The sequence below is a fragment of the Xenopus laevis genome, chromosome 2L, assembly GCF_017654675.1.
Source record: "Xenopus laevis strain J_2021 chromosome 2L, Xenopus_laevis_v10.1, whole genome shotgun sequence".
In the NCBI taxonomy this organism is placed as follows: domain Eukaryota; kingdom Metazoa; phylum Chordata; class Amphibia; order Anura; family Pipidae; genus Xenopus; species Xenopus laevis.
The window spans coordinates 182978463-182995518 of NC_054373.1; the positions used below are offsets into that span (position 1 = coordinate 182978463).

General features: G+C 41.5%; 1 protein-coding gene across 1 annotated transcript in view; it reads right to left on the reverse strand.

Annotated features, from left to right (window-relative positions):
* Positions 1–14176: 14176 nt before the first annotated feature.
* LOC108708826 (protein Atg16l2) overlaps positions 14177–17056 on the reverse strand; it is a 37127-nt gene continuing 34247 nt past the window's right edge. The window contains exon 18 of the mRNA XM_018247890.2: positions 14177–16157. Coding sequence (XP_018103379.2) covers positions 16064–16157 — 94 coding nt within the window. The 3' untranslated portion in view covers positions 14177–16063. The remainder of the gene's footprint in view (positions 16158–17056) is intronic.

Genomic DNA, 17056 nt, shown 5'->3' on the forward strand with positions numbered 1-17056 from the left:
AGAGCATGGAAAGTGTGAGTCCTCCATCTGAGAAGCGCCTTACTCAACTACTCAACATAAAGGCTCCGGCTTTCTTTGTGTTCTATGTGATCTTATTCTCCTATCAGCCTAGATATACAGGTCTGCCCTGAACCCCAAGACAATATCTGGCGACTGAGCCAGTGTCGGACTGGCCCACCGGGATACCAGGAAAACTCCTGGTGGGCCCATGTGTCAGTGGGCCCTCTTGCTTCTAAACATTTGACCTATTATATGGTCATTTCATATTCCTTTATGGGAAAAATGTGTAATAATGGGAGAATACAGTAAGTAGATTTAAAAGATTCGGAGAATAAAGAGGTTGAGTGAGGAGAGGAGGAATAATAGTTTGTAAAGTGGGCCCACGGTCTAAGGTTTTCTGGTGGGCCCCTGGCATCCCAGTCTGACACTGGACTGAGCCAACACTGGATAAACCACCCAGAACTACACCTATAGCCTCCTCCATCACAGAATTCCTATCCCTAAATGGTACGGCGAAAGATACAATGGTCTGGGACGCTCCTAAAGTATATATTAGGGGGGAATACTCCACGTTAATAAGACAGGTTAAGAAACAGGCCAGGTCTCATATAGAGGGGAAACAAAAGGAATCGGAATCTAAAGAAGCCCAATATGTAGCCAATCCAAACTCAGATACCATGGCAGCATGGCAAAATGCACAAGCAGCACTCCTTCTAGCCCAAACAGAGGCGGTCAAGAAAAACATCTTATACCAAAAAACAATTGTCCTAGAGTCAGGAGATCAATGTGGTAAATGACTAGCCTGTCTTAGCAGAGATCCCACCCAGCAAACAGCGATACCTGTAATAAAAATGAGGTCAGGGGACACTACAACGGACCCCAGGGAAATAAATGACACGTTTAAGGAATAAAACTCAGCTCTATATGACTCAAAATTGGAATGTTATTATGAGGATATATTAAGGTACATAGGGAAGGTTGACATGTCAACACTGGACATACAAGGGCGGCTATTGTTAGACACTCCTATAACAGCCCAAGAAATCACAGAAGCCATTGAATCCTTCCCGAGAGGCAAAACACCCGGAGCAGATGTGATCCCCATGGAATGGTACAGATCTTACAAAAAAGAGTTGACTCCCAGTCTGGTTAAACTATTTAATGATGTCAGAGAGGGCAGACACCACTGCCAGAATCAATGAACAAGGCCCTGATTATAGTCCTTCCAAGGCCAAATAAGGACCTCAACCAATGTGCCTCCTATAGGCCGATATCTTTAATGAATTGTGATGCCAAAATACTAGCGAAGGTTCTGGCCAGGTGTCTCAACACAGTCATTACACAAATTATTGATATAGATCAGTCAGATCAGTTCCTCAGAGAACCGCAGACATCAATATCAGAAAGCTATACCGAATCTCATGGTAACCCATGACAACTCTAACACTAGAGTTATCGCAGGCCTAGACAATGAGAAGGCATTTGACTCAGTGGAGTGGCCCTACTTGTGGGCAGCGATGAAGTGTATGGGCTTCCCTGACAAATTCATGAAATGGGTACAAATGTTGTATAGGGCTCCGGAAGCATCTATTCGCACTAACCATAACTCCTCTCACAGGGGGACTCGGCAGGGCTGCCCTCTCTCTCCTTTACTTTTCGCAGTAGCCATGGAACCCCTGGCTTGCATGATCCGACAATCCCCTAGGATAAAAGGGCTCAGGAAGGGAGGGATAACTGAAAAAATATCAATGTTTGCAGTTGATACGTTATTTTATCTAGCTAATACTGACCGAGACCTGGGGGCGGCACTGGATATTATTAATGTACACACCACATACTCTGGCCTAAAGGTCAACTGGAGCAAATCCGCACTTTTACAAATAGACCCTCTGCCAACCCCTATACCGATAGTACCACAAGGCTGGAAATGTACAGACAAATTTAAATATTTGGGCATCACCATACATAAGGACCCAGGTAAATTAGTAGAATTAAATGTAATGCCCTTAATTCAGGGATTGGAACAGAAAATTAAATTATGGACCCGCCTACCACTATCCCTGATTGGGCGCATAAACCTATTCGACATGGTCATGCTTTCCAAACTTACATACATATTTAGGCAATCTCCTGTGCGGATACCAAATAGTTTCTTCCAAAAAATTAGGAATTTCCTCACACAACTGTATTGGCATCCCTCTACGCCCCAAAATAGCCATATTTAAACTCCAACTCCCGACACAAGCAGGGGGAGTGGCAGCTCCAAATCTCTTTCTATATTACCTGGCAGCAAGGCTGGGCATTGCAAAGTGGTGGATGACCCCATCACTAGACAACCCTGCCACACGCTTAGAGGCCCAAGCTATAGGGTCATATGAGGAACTTAAAAACCTCCTTTACTGTAAATATACGACGAAGGCAACGGCATCCATGAGAGAAATAGTGTGGTCATGGAACACAGCCCATGGCATCCTTCCTAAACTAACAGATCACTACTCAGGGCTCACTCCCATTTGGTGTAACCCCAAATTACCACACATGCAAACTATCCCAGACCCTCAAGCCTGGGCCAGTCACATTATTAAGTATATTCAAGACATTATGGCAGATGGTAAACTGATGGACTTTCAAACTCGTAAAAATAAATACGACTTGCCCAACAAAATGTTTTTTAGATGTATCCAGCTCCGACATGCCACACAATCCCAATTTAAAGGGGGCCAGTGATAACCACACCCATCCAAATAGAAGCGAGGGCTCTGGCAGGCACACATACTAAAAGCCTATCAAGTTTTTATGCCAACTGCGGGAAATCTCCACTAGGTTAGTTACTAGAGAAATGGCAAAATGGCATACAGTACCTGAGTTAGATATTGAGGCATGGAAGGAAATCCTTGAGTCAATTTTTGACCATATAGTTGCGTCCAGATTCAAAATGATACAATACAAATTACTGCACAGAGCATATCTTACTCCAAGTGGACTGGCTAAAATGTCCCCAACTCAGGTGGATGAATGCCCACGGTGTCATCTCTCCCCAGCGAGTTTCATGCACATGGTCTGGTCATGTACCAAGATACAAAGGTTCTGGAGGGCTGTAGCACAGTATATTTCTGATATGATGGAAATTCCAATTACAGTAGAACCCATTGGAATGCTACTGAACCAGGTATCTGACTTAGCACCAACTGTAGCGGAGAAAGCGTTAATCTCCGTAATGTTTGCCTATGCCTGTAAATCCATAACCTTGAAATAGAAGGCACAAACAGCCCCAACCGGGGGCGTAACTATAGAGGAAGCAGACCCTGCAGTTGCAGGGGGGCCCAGGAGTGTAGGGGGCCCAGTGAGACCCTAATTAATTAGCAATTTTAATATATCTTGGTAAAATAGGCCAACTTATAAATATTTTGGGGTCCTAAATTGAATTTGCTATGGGGCCCAGTAACAACTAGTTATACCACTGGCCCCAACTATAAGATTCTGGGAAACCCAGATCATACATGCAGTACCGTTGTACAAACTTCTCTATACAAGAAGGGGATGGCCGGCACAATTTGAAAAAATATGGTCCCCATGGATAGACATACATGAAGGTCCCAACTGAGAACCAAGGCATCAACCCTAACGAATCCTAGAAATAGGAAAGGATAGGAAACCTCCCTCCCTTAAAACCTTCCACACTATAAGAGTAGACCTTGATACACACATAAAGAAGTAATTCACAAGTTAAGTTAGGTTTGATGAAGTTCTTTATTAAAAAGTTAATAAAGTGATTACATAAAATGAATAACAGTACACACATGGAATAAAAATGGAAAATGTAATATGTCTGATGTCAAAAGCAACAATGACTGTGATTTAAGAAAATGCTGTGTAAACCTGCTTATTGGCCATGTTAATGTACTTTATTTAAATAAAGTTTTGTTAAAAAACCAAAATATTCCCACTTTAGTTTGCATATAACAAAAATACAAGCCAAAAATGTCACCCCAAATCACAGCTGTTGGTTTTTTTTTCCAAAAACATGCATCTGGCTAAATTGTATTTTTAGACAATGGCAGGTGTTCTACTGAGTTCATCCTAAAATGATTCTCTCTGATGACCATGAATTCATCACTAATAGGCTGACGTCAACGAGGCCCCTAATTAGCACAAGTTGAAGATCACTGGAATTTCTGTTTTAATTGACGTTCTGTCATTAGAGTGCCAGTGCCGGATATAATTGGGATGCCAATTTAACTCCTAAATGGATTAGAAATACTTGAGCTCAGAACAAGCTTGCGTTGCATAATAATCCCTCAGTATCTGGATCCTCTTTATGGAACTGTGACAGAGTTACACCCAGGGTGCAAAGATCAGTGCTATTTAGGAGAAGACTATAAGATCCCTCTCCCCTCACCTTTTATAGTCAGGCTGTTACTATATACACTGTATGGGAAAAAGTATCCACATCAACCTCAGGTGGAACACTCACTGCTTCTTATCTCAAGTACTTTACACGGGTCTGGGAGGAGGGTTTAGGGAAGACTAGAGACAAACCTAATGTCACCAGGTGCAATACCAAATGTTCACTGGAATGGGGAAAAGGGTGCCACCACTGGAATCTGGAGCAGTGGAAAAGCCTTCTCTGGTGAATAAATAGCATTTCACTATCTGATGGAATAGTCTGGGGTTGGGTTGATCCCAGGAGACACTACCTGCCTCAGTGCACAATGCCAACAGAAATGCTTTTCAAGCTGAATAAAATGATCTCTGCTGTTCTCTTATATATACATATATACAACATTCAGCTCATAGATCAAATGACCGACAAAAAGTCCATCTCTGTGTGAGATGTTAATAAATTAGCCATAAATCCAAGGCCCAGTTTCAGTCGCTTCTCCAGAGAGTTGTTGAGCAAAGAGGGTGTTGAAAGTGCTTCACACTGGATTCCTTAGGGTCAGGCCTTTGGGAATGAGATTTTCCTTTTTGTAGGTTTTGAGGAAGATGTCACTATCCAGATGACCCAATTTCTTGAGGATCTTGAAGCTTAATTGGCTGGGGCTTTTTAGACCACTGGATCCAGAGAAACTCAAGGCTACTTGGTACAATGACATTCCTGACTGCCACCGTCTTGCCTATTGTCTTTGTCTTACTCTGCTTTCACCATCTTGGCCTATTTTGTACATCTTACCCATTTCTACCATGCCATACTTGTAGAATAATACAATACTGTAGTAATCTTGCTTTATCTTTACCATTGTACTCTACTGCTGTTTATATATTTTATATCTTTTATACCTGGAACGGTCTATTTCCTATGACGGACGAATGGCTAGTGTCAGAGGGTTGATATCTATTACCCCCGCCCTCTATGACGCCATAACGCTATAGGGCCCAAGGCAGGATGGACTATAAGGGCTAATGGTCAACTGTGGACAATGGTCACTCATATACTGTAACTTATACTAGGCCATACAAATAAATGATCCCCACTCTGTTACTTAGATTCCAGAGTGTCAGCATAGTGTCAGCAAGTCTCTTATGCCCCTTTTGCAGAAGTGTTGCTCAATAGCTGTCTGTACCACAATGGCTTTGTTTAGCCAACAGATGTTTACGAGGCTGTGGACAGATGGAACCAGAAATCTCTTATGTTGCAAAACTGCACATCTTACAGGAATGTATAAATGTATATGCCAGTAAGTCTCCTCGCCAGACCATGTATGGTATTTCCGTGTACCCCTTGTCACAATTACTGTAAATGCCTCTGAAAGCTATATAACGCCTGGACCAAGAGGTGGGTCTTTGGTGAGTCCTTGGGTGACATTCTGTGTGTTACTCCAACAGCTTACCCAGACAAAACTGTTATGTTGTTTTCTGTATGAATAAATTGCCTGACTATTACTAAAGGTTTTCCTTTACTGAGTTTTGTCTTACACGAGGTCAAAAATTGTACTACTAAAAATACCATCACTGCTTCCATCTTGCCCTACTATCTCCATCTTTTCCTCCATTTCATCCTAGTCCCTTCATCAAGTTCTACCTTCTCCATCTTGTCCTACTCCTTTCATCTTCTCCTACCCCCTCTATCTTGACCTTCTCCCTCCACCTAGCCCTACTGTCAGCAGCTTCCCTCGCTCTCATCATCCTGCCCTACTGTCTCCATCTTGTTCCTTTCCTAATCCATGTCCATTTTGTCCTATTTTCTTCATCTTGTCCTGCTGTCTCCAACTTGTTCCTTTGCTACCATCTTGCCCTACTCCTTGTTCTACTCCATCTACCTTGTCCTCCTGTCAGCATCTTGCCTTACACTTCATCTTGTCTTAATGCCACCATCTTGCCCTACACCTTGTTCTAATCGTGTCCTTGTTCTAATCCATGTTCATCTTGTCCTATTTTCTTCATCTTGTCCTGCTGTCTCCATCTTGCTTTACTATCAGGCAGGCTTGAGAAAGGGCAAGACCAGGCCCGAAACGTTGCCTGTTACTGACCAATTGTAATAAATTTTCACAATTTGCAAACAAGAGGTGCTGCAGTTTTTCTCTTTTGCTCCATCTTGCTTTACTGTCTCCATATTTCCCTACTGTCCCCATCTTGTCCAACTGTCTTTATCTTGACCTACTGTTTCCATCTTATCCTACTGTCTCCATCGTGCCCTGCTATCTCCATCTTGCCCTACTGTCTCCATCTTGTCCTATTGTCTCTATGTTTCCCTACTGTCTCCACCTTGTCCTACTGTCTCCATCTTGTTCAACTACCTCCATCTTGTCCTATTCTCTGATCTTGTTCTATTGACTCCATCTTGTCCAACTATCTCCATCTTGTCCTATTCTCTCATCTTGTTCTACTGTCTACATCTTGTCCAACTCCATCTTGTCCTTTTCTCTCCATCTTGTCCTACTACCTCCAGCTTGTTGTACTATATCTGCTATCCAACATTTTTAAATCTACAACTATTGCTTGGCACGGCACAACTATATGTGAGGCCCAATGCTATGGACCCCAGTTACTCTCCCAAAAGAAAGCTCTGACCATATGTACATTTTTTAACATCTTTGTTCCTTTACACATCCCCCTTGTAGAAAACCAGAGGGATTTATCTTATACATATCAATGTCATGTTAATCCTTTTACATCCCTTGTAATCTATAGTATCTGGCTAAGCCTGGTGATTACTGCAGCTTTCTATTAAGCCAAACATTCAGGTCATCAGTGCAGTTGCCAGATGGCCAACATGAAGGCTGAGGGCTAATTATGCAGCAAATTCTTTCAGTAGGGTTGTTGGCTGATATGGTCCCCCCTACTATGTGTAAAGGGTCCTTGAGAGATAAAGTCAGAGAGTGAAAGTGGCACCTTCCTATAGTCAATGAGTAAATCCTGATTATACATAATAACCCTTTGTAGCTGATATGGGATGGGGGGGGTTATCTTGTGACTACCATCCAGAAGAAGTTGTAAAAAGTAGGAAGGGGAAAGGTTCACTGAGAAACACACCAGCATTTGTCGCTGACAATCAATATTTTTAATGATGCATCTCTAGGAAAAAATTCTGAAAAAAACTGAAGGGAACTTGTATTGGGGAAAAGTCATAGGATGTCTCCAACTCAATCACTCGACTATGACTCCCGAAGCCTCCATATTTTTTTTTTAAGAAAATACTATCCCCCTTATTTAATAAAATTTTTTTCATTCTATTATTGGTTTTATTAAAATGTTTTTTTGCCTGGTCTAGCAAACCCATTATAACCACATCTGAAAAAAAATCAGTAGACCCAGTTGAAACAATGTCAGGAAATTTTGATTTAATATTCATGATGGATTCTCAAAAGGGGCATCTATGGAAAAACTCAGAGAAAAAGAAAAATTTCCATAAGTGCTTTCAGATTTCACATACTGTTTTTCTGATAGATCTAATACAGGTATGGGACCCATTATCCAGAATGCTCGGGACCTGGGGCTTTCCAGATAATGGATCTTTTCCATAATTTATACCTTAAGTCTACTAGAAAATCATGTAAACATGAAATAAACCCAATAGGCTGGTTTTGCTTCCAATAAGGATTAATTATATCTTAGTTGGGATCAAGTACAAGCTACTGTTTTATTATTACACAGAAAAAGGAAAACATTTTAAAAATTTGAATTAATTGGATAAAATGAGTCTATGGGGTCTTTCCATAATTTGAAGCTTTCTGGATAACAGCTTTCCATATACCCATACCTGTACATAATTTTCCTGCCTTCATAGTTGGGTTTTGGTCTGGTCTGAGATCATAAAATTTTAAAAAATCTAGGAACCGAGCTGAAAAATTAAGAAAAAATTGATAAATTGTCACAGTGGGCAACAATGGAAAAATTTGTGCTGGGGAAAAAAAAATATTTCTCAACTTCTTTTACATCTATAAATGTTCTGCAGCAATTTTTTTTTTGTTTTATTAATTTGAAATTTAACTTAATTTTTAAATTTAAATTTTTCATCATATTAAAAACGGTCAAGTAAACAGAATACACATTATCATTTAGCAACAGCTAATGGTTTGTATTCCTCGTGCAGGAGTCGAGCTTCCGTTATACAATGATCAATTCATTGGGTGGAAGAAAAGTGAATGAAAAGGTTTCGCGTTTCGAGAAATTAAATATCCAATTAAGTTGTCAGTCCAATAAACCTTTAGGAGCCCAATATTGATACAAATCAGGGGTCTCCTGTGGGGGGTTCTAGTCAGTTGATTGAGGAGAAACATGACAGAATATGACAAAACACACAGATTCACGGATGGAATTCATGATGTTGGCTGGTAACTATTTAAACACTAGGAGCGACTAATTGTACTAAAATCACTTTAACAGGTATTTTTACAGATGAGTGATGGCTTCAGTTAATTCACAGTACAGGTATGGGATCCGTTATCCTGAAAGTTCCGAATTATGGAACGGTTGTCTCCCATAGACTCCGTTTGATCCAAATAATCCAAATTTTTAAAAAATAATTTCCTTTTTCTGTGTAATAATAAAACAGTAGCTTGTACTTGATTATAGTAGAATTAAGGGATGAAGATCCAAATTACAGAAAGATCCGTTATCTGGAAAACCCCAGGTCCCGAGCATTCTGGATAACAGGCGCGGCGCTCGATTTATCTTCCCTGCCTATCTCCTATAAGGAAGGCAGGGAGGAGAAATGGAGCACCCCACGACCGATAAATCTCAAAAGTTCGAAGGAAAACATTTGGCAGGTAAGTTTCTACAGAAGCCAGGGGGGGGGGTTAAATTCAGGCTTCATTAATAAATAGGATGGGTCCAATTCACAGAAATAGTTCTCATTAAGCCTGGCCCTTTAAGAAACCATCACCTGCCAAAAAAATGGCATGATAAGCATAATTAATACATTTTTTAAATTGTTTATTTTTTTTTCACTGCAATTAGGGGGTTGCCATGGCAGCTTAATTTCCTTAATGTGTGGAACAGACACAGCCAATTATAATTACTGATTGGATTTCAAATTGACAATTAACTGTCCCCTGGAAACACATGGTTTGCACTGGGCATCGTCATTAATGCCTACTGGCCAGAATTAATAATTAATACAGAAGTGTGAATATAATGTATCTAAAGAATCATCTTTGTATGGAGACCAACCTATGGATAAGGAACTTGGGCTTCTTGATGGAGCAGTTCAGCAGTGGAGTCAAACTAAATGTGTCTTTGACCCACAATTCGTATCCAAGTTGAGCTCTAGAAACCCATGTTGGCTCCAAAAGGCCATACAGAATAATTTTTGCATAGAGACCAACCTATGGAGAAGGGTGGCAACTTGAGAATCTTGATGGAGCAGCTCAGCAGTGGAGTAAAACCAAATGGCTCTTTGACCCACAATTCCAATCCAAATTGAGCTTTAGAAACCCATTAGACTCCAAAAGGCCATACACAATCATCGTTGTATGGAGACCAACCTATGGAGAAGGATGGCAACTTGGGCATCTTGATGGAGCAGATCAGCAGTGGAGTCAAACAAATGGGTCTTTGGCCCACAATTCCAATCCAGATTAAGATCTAGAAACTCTTGTTGACTCCAAAAGGACTTACAGAATAATCTTTGCATGGAGACCAACCTATGATTAATAGTTAAAACGTTAAACATAAAGACGGAGATTAGAAGATCATTCTTGCTTTTCTAGGTATCCCGTTGTCTAGATGTCCCATCAGATGTTGGAAATTCATCTCTGACTAGGGATCTTCCCTTAGGGCCCTGTAACTAGTGTGTTATTGGGAAGACCTATTATGGGCAGGAGATATATACCTCCACAAAGATCCTGCAGAAGAATTGACAGCAACATACAATAGCAAGGTGGACAATACATGGAGAACATTAACCATCCAACATGCTCCAGCTACAGGCAGATGTCATGCAGGGCACCAGGTAAAACAAGTACTATGTTTTATGAGCCAAGTATCCAAGTGGTGGAACATTAGTCAATGTCTATCACTGGAGCCTAGCAGCCATGGGTTCAACTCCCATCAGGGTACTATCCCCTTATTATGTTGATGATCTGCCTTTCCACCCTCACCCCAAAACCACAAGGCAAGGTTTATTGTGTCCATGCTAAACCAATTGTAGTGAGTATAGAGCTCATTTGGTGCCACAAAAAAATCAGTGGCTCTGATTGACATATAATAATGCCCCGCCCACAGAGACAAGGAGCCATTTACACAATTACACATGGGTAACGAGGCAACAGCTTCAGTTTAAAATAACCGTTTTAATGAATAACTAGAATAGTGTTTTCCCTTTACAATGACAATAAATAAACAAGGGTGATAGAATGAACAGAAGGAACAGAGGGGCCCTGCTCCCAAGAGCTTACAGTCTAAAGAGATGGCAACAGCTGTTGTTGAAAGGGTGATAATAATTCTGTATATACTATTTATATCTGATACAACAGGCAGCTTCTTCTTAAACTGGTGGGGGTTTTAAGGAAATTTTAAGGCTTGGAGGGAAGGGGAGGGGAAAAAAAATACAACTCTGAAGGGGTTCTACAGTCAAAAATGAAAATCTGCCAAAAGAAAGACAATAAGACAGACAGACAGTTACAGACAGACACTATGACAGTTGCACACAGCTATAAACCCAATGAGAATAAAAAATTAAAGGATATCTGTAAGTTGCTTAGAATTAGATTTTCTTTCATTGGGCAAACATTTTTTTGGGTTTATATCCCCTTTATCTATGAGAGTGAACCCCCTTGCACTGAAGAACAGGCCATATTCATACAGAGCTCTTATAACCCTACAGTCATTACGTACATTATTATATTTACATATATCAGACTCATACACAGGAACAACACACATAGGGGATAGCAATAATTATAGCAATAAGTGACAGTACTCTATAAACACCAGGTGAAATACTTTAAAATAACTCCTAGAAGGCCGTTGGTCCTCTGCTGCTGCCATGAAACCACTTGATTGAATATTGATGGAATAATTCCCAGCATGCTGCACTATAATACATAGGAGGAATTTGGCAGAGGTTGTTCCATAAGGGATTCCAGAAATGGCCCCTATGCATCGCTATCACTGACAAAAATACCCTGATTTACTCTGATTGCTCTGGAGAGCCACTGGAAGACAATCTAGATAAAAAACAATCCATAACTTCCATTTGACCCACCACTACACACAGGTCAGCAATAGTTTGATGTTTTAAGATCATACATTATATGAATCAGTGTTATGAACCTTATTAAATGTCCTTGTCATTGTTTATATAAAGCACCCTGCTGTCCCCACCAGATTGTACCTTCAGTCACCACCTTGTCCTATTTTCTCCATCTTGCCCTACTCTCTCCATCTTGTCCTACTGTCTCCACCTTCTCCTACTATCTCCACCTTGTCCTACTATCTCCACCTTGTCCTACTATCTCCACCTTGTCCTACTGTCTCCATCTTGCACCACTGTCTCCATCTTGTCCTACTGTCTCCATCTTGCACCACTGTCTCCATTTTGTCCTACTGTCTTCATCTTGACCTACTGTTAATCTCTTCACCCTACTGTATCCATCTTGCCCTAGTGTATCCATCTTGCCCTAGTGTCTCCATCTTGCTCTATTGTCTTCATATTGTCCTACTGTCTCCATCTTGTCCCACTGTCTCCATCTTGTCTTACTGTCTCCATCTTGTCCTACTGTCTCTATCATGTCCTACGGTCACCATATTGTCCTACCATTTCCATCTTGTCCCACTGTCTCCATCTTGTCCTACTGGCTCCATCTTGTCCCACTGTCTCCATCTTGTCCCACTGGCTCCATCTTGTCCCAGTGTCACCATATTGTCCTACTGTCTAAATCTTGTCCGACGGTCACCATATTGTCCTACCTTCCATCTTGTCCCACTGTCTCCATCTTGTCCTACTGTCTCCATCGTGTCCTATTGTCTCCATCGTGTCCTATTGTCTCCATCGTGTCCTATTGTCTCAATCGTGTCCTACTGTCTCCATCGTGTCCTATTGTCTCCATCATGTCCTATTATCTCAATCATGTTCTACTGTCTCCATCTTGTCCTACAGTCTTCATCTTACCATACTGTTTCCATCTTGCCCCACTGTCGCTATCTTGTCCTACTGTTTACATATCGTCCTACTGTCACAATCTTGTCCTACTGCCACCATCTTGCCCTACTGTTTCCATCTTGCTCTACTGTCCCTATCTTGACTTATGGTCTCCATCTTGTCCTACTGTCTCCATCTTGCCCTACTATTTCCATCTTGCCCCACAGTCTTCATCTTGTCCTACTGTCTCAATCTTGTCCTACTGTCTCAATCTTGTCCTACTGTCACCATCTTGTCCTACTGTCACCATCTTGCCCTACTGTCACCATCTTACCCTACTGTCACCATCTTTCCCCGCTGTCTCTATCGTGTCCTACTGTCTCCGTCGTGTCCTACTGTCTCCATCGTGTCCTACTGTCTCCATCTTGTCCTACTGTCTCCATCTTCTCCTACTGTCTCCATCTTGTCCTACTGTCTCCATCTTGTCCTACTGCCACCATCTTGCCCTACTGTTTCCATCTTGCTCTACTGTATCTATCTTGACTTATGGTCTCCATTTGGCCTACTGTCTCCATCTTGCCCTACTGTCTCTATCTTGCCCCACTGTCTCCATCTTGCCCCACTGTCTCCATCTTGTCCTACTGTCTCCATCTTGTCCTACTGTCACCATCTTGCACCACTGTCTCCATCTTGTCCTACTGTCTCCATCTTGCACCACTGTCTCCATTTTGTCCTACTGTCTTCATCTTGACCTACTGTTAATCTCTTCACCCTACTGTATCCCATCTTGCCCTAGTGTCTCCATCGTGTCCTACTGTCTCCATCGTGTCCTACTGTCTCCATCTTGTCCTACTGTCTCCATCTTCTCCTACTGTCTCCATCTTGTCCTACTGTCTCCATCTTGTCCTACTGTCATCATCTTGCCCTACAGTCACCATCTTATCCTACTGTCACCATCTTTCCCCGCTGTCTCTATCGTGTCCTACTGTCTCCGTCGTGTCCTACTGTCTCCATCGTGTCCTACTGTCTCCATCGTGTCCTACTGTCTCCATCTTGTCCTACTGTCTCCATCTTGTCCTACTGTCCCCATCTTGTCCTACTGTCTCCATCTTGCCCTACTGTTTCCATCTTGCTCTACTGTATCTATCTTGACTTATGGTCTCCATTTGGCCTACTGTCTCCATCTTGCCCTACTGTCTCTATCTTGCCCCACTGTCTCCATCTTGCCCCACTGTCTCCATCTTGTCCTACTGTCTCCATCTTGTCCTACTGTCTCCATCTTGTCCTACTGTCTCCATCTTGTCCTACTGTCTCCATCTTGTCCTACTGTCTCCATCTTGTCCTACTGTCACCATCTTGCCCCACAGTCTTCATCTTGTCCTACTGTCTCAATCTTGTCCTACTGTCACCATCTTGTCCTACTGTCACCATCTTGCCCTACTGTCATCATCTTGCCCTACTGTCACCATCTTACCCTACTGTCATCATTTTTCCCCGCTGTCTCTATCGTGTCCTACTGTCTCCATCGTGTCCTACTGTCTCCATTGTGTCCTTTTGTCTCAATCGTGTCCTACTGTCTCCATCTTGTCCTACTGTCTCCATCTTGTCCTTTTGTCTCAATCTTGTCCTACTGTCTCAATCACATCCTATTGTCACTATCTTGTCCTACTGTTTCCATCTTGCCCTATTGTCTCAATCTTGTCCTACTGTCTCAATCTTGTCCTACTGCCACCATCTTGTACTATTGTCACATTCTTGTTCTACTGTCTCCATTGCGTTCTATAATTTCCATCTGTCCTACTGTCACTATCTTGCGCTACTTTATCCATCTAGTTCTATTGTTTCCACCTTGCCTAACTGTAACCAACCTTGTCCTACAATCACTACCTTGTCCTGCTATCTCCATCTTGTTCTACTACCTCATCTTTTTCTACTGTCCCCATCTTGCCCTACTATAGCCTCTTGTGCTACCTTCTTCATCTTGCCCCATTGTAAACATCTTGTCCTTTTGAAACCACCTTGCCCTACTAGACCAACCTCCACCTACCTACAACTGCAGCTATACTGGGGTCCACTTATGTGATAAGGCAATGTCAACCACTCATATTAGAGCCCCAAAGCCAGTTCTGTATAGTATGGCAAAACTATTTCAAGGCAAACATACTTATTAAAACATTGAATTATTATAGGGGGCCAACATGATCCAAATAAGACTATCAAGTCTGTCAAGCATCTAGCCTGACCGTGTATCCAGTTCTGACTTTGTTTGTGGTGAACGGCTGCTTTTTGTTCATAAAACATTGGTCTGTCTGCCCACAATGACCCACCAATCTATCCAACCAATCAGACTTTAACATACCATAAGGTACATCAAATTCAATGAAAAATTTACCTATGGGTTTTCAAAGGTGTTGAGCTTTAATCTGCCCTCTGGTTATCCAATAATCACACACCTATCCTTCTGACCATTCCAAAGTATCAGAGAACCTCTCAGCGGTGCATTGTTGCAAAGGCAAAAACAAATCTAGGGTGCTGAGAATGGTTATGTGGTCTGTTTAGCTAAAAGCCCAGGTTCGCTGCCCAATGCTGGGCACAGGCTCACTTAACTATACTGATCAGTGACATTCCAGGCGAACTTCTCAGAATCCCCTTTTTTTTATCTTATTATTGTAGTCACATTATTATTTATGGTGCCATCCGTGGCCCATTTCCCTAGACGGGTGACACCTCGTTTGTGACTAGGGATTCCATAGAACCTATGGAACCTCTTTTGTGGGGCCATATTGAAATGGTGTATATCTCACAGGCCAAGCAAAGTGAATGAACAGTCCAGAAATGATTGTTTGAGACAGACATATTTGGTAGGAGGTTAATGATTTGGCGACTTTTGTGGTCTTCACATTAAGGCTAGACGGGTAAGTGCAAATGGTCAAGAGAGTGCAGAATACGCTATCCCATAATACATAGAGCATGAGAGATAAATTAATAAAAATGTCCTTACTCTGCACCATGAGACAGGCCGGCCACACACTCATCTTAAAGACTTTGGCACAGGTGTTCTATAGAGTGTGTGCAGTCTTTGGCAGCATTGTCCAAAATATAAGGCCCAACATGTGAAGGACCAAGGGTGGTGGCCCCAGCTTGGACCCTGCTAAACACAGCCTTATGTTCATGTCAATATGAGACTTGGCACAGGTGTATGCTACAGTGGCGCCATATCTGCCCATGTGACTCTTTGGCTGGTTTGAGTTTGGCATTAGCCTGGTACTAATTTTACTGGGTTTGTGTCATCAGAAGATTCCAAAATCACGGAGATCTGAATGCTGTCACTGTGCTGATGTCACAGAGGCTGGATATGATGTCACTTCACTGATGATGGCACCAAGAGGCTCCTACATCACGGAGACTGGAAGTGACGTCACCAAGGCTCGTCCATATGGTTTTTAGCAGCTTTGTTGCAATGTCGTCAAAATTATCCAAATTCTCTGTCCCACTGAGACTCATCCCATGTACAGGAAGCGGAAAGACATTGTGAAGGTTTTAATAGTCGCTCCACAGAACGGCCATCTTACCCCGGTCTACACTGACCACATAGTCTCCAGACACTGACCAAGTCACCGCATTCACCGAGGTTCTGCAGACCAGATAGCAAAAGAAATACACTTTAGGACTGAAACTACCCAAAGAGTATTACAAGCAGCTTCACAGCCCAATATGTTTTACCAGGCACTAAAGGGGCAGTATACTCTCTTTTTCAACATGAGATCAATGAATAGGGCCTGCACTGATCATAATATTGTGCCTATTGTCTGACTTATCTATTAATTATGTTATTTCTTGCACTGAACAAAAATTGTTTGAGAAGGAGATGGTAGTGAAACAAAATATTACCAGCCCACAGATTAAAGGGGTTGTTCACCTTTGAGTTAACTTTTAGTATGATATAGAGAGTGATATTCTGAGACAATTTGCAATTGATTTTCATTTTTTATTATTTGTGGTTTTTGACTTATTTAGTTTTTTTATTCAGCAGCTCTCCAGTTTGCAATTTCAGCCATCTGGATGCTAGGGTCCAAATTACCATAGCAACCATGCATTGATTTGAATAAGAAACTGGAATATGAATAGGAGAGGCCTGAATAGATAGACTAGTAATAAAAAGTAGCAATAACAATACATTTGTAGCCTTACAGAGCATTTGTTTTTTAGATGGGGTCAATATCCCCCATTGCAAAGCTGTAAGAGACATAAGAAAATGGCAAATAATTAAAAATATAACAATAATAACTAAATAATGAAGACCAATTGAAAAGTTGCTTAGAATTAGCCATTCTATAACATACTAAAATTTAAAAGTGAACCAACCCTTTAACAGCCCACAGATATGCCTACTATATAAGAGCTGCTCCTTATCTCAAAGCTTAAAGGAACAGTAAAATCCAAAACAATATTTAAAAAATTTGTTACTATACAACGAAAAAAAAAACACCAACACAAATTAAACTTTAAAATCACAAAGTCTTTATTTAGAAA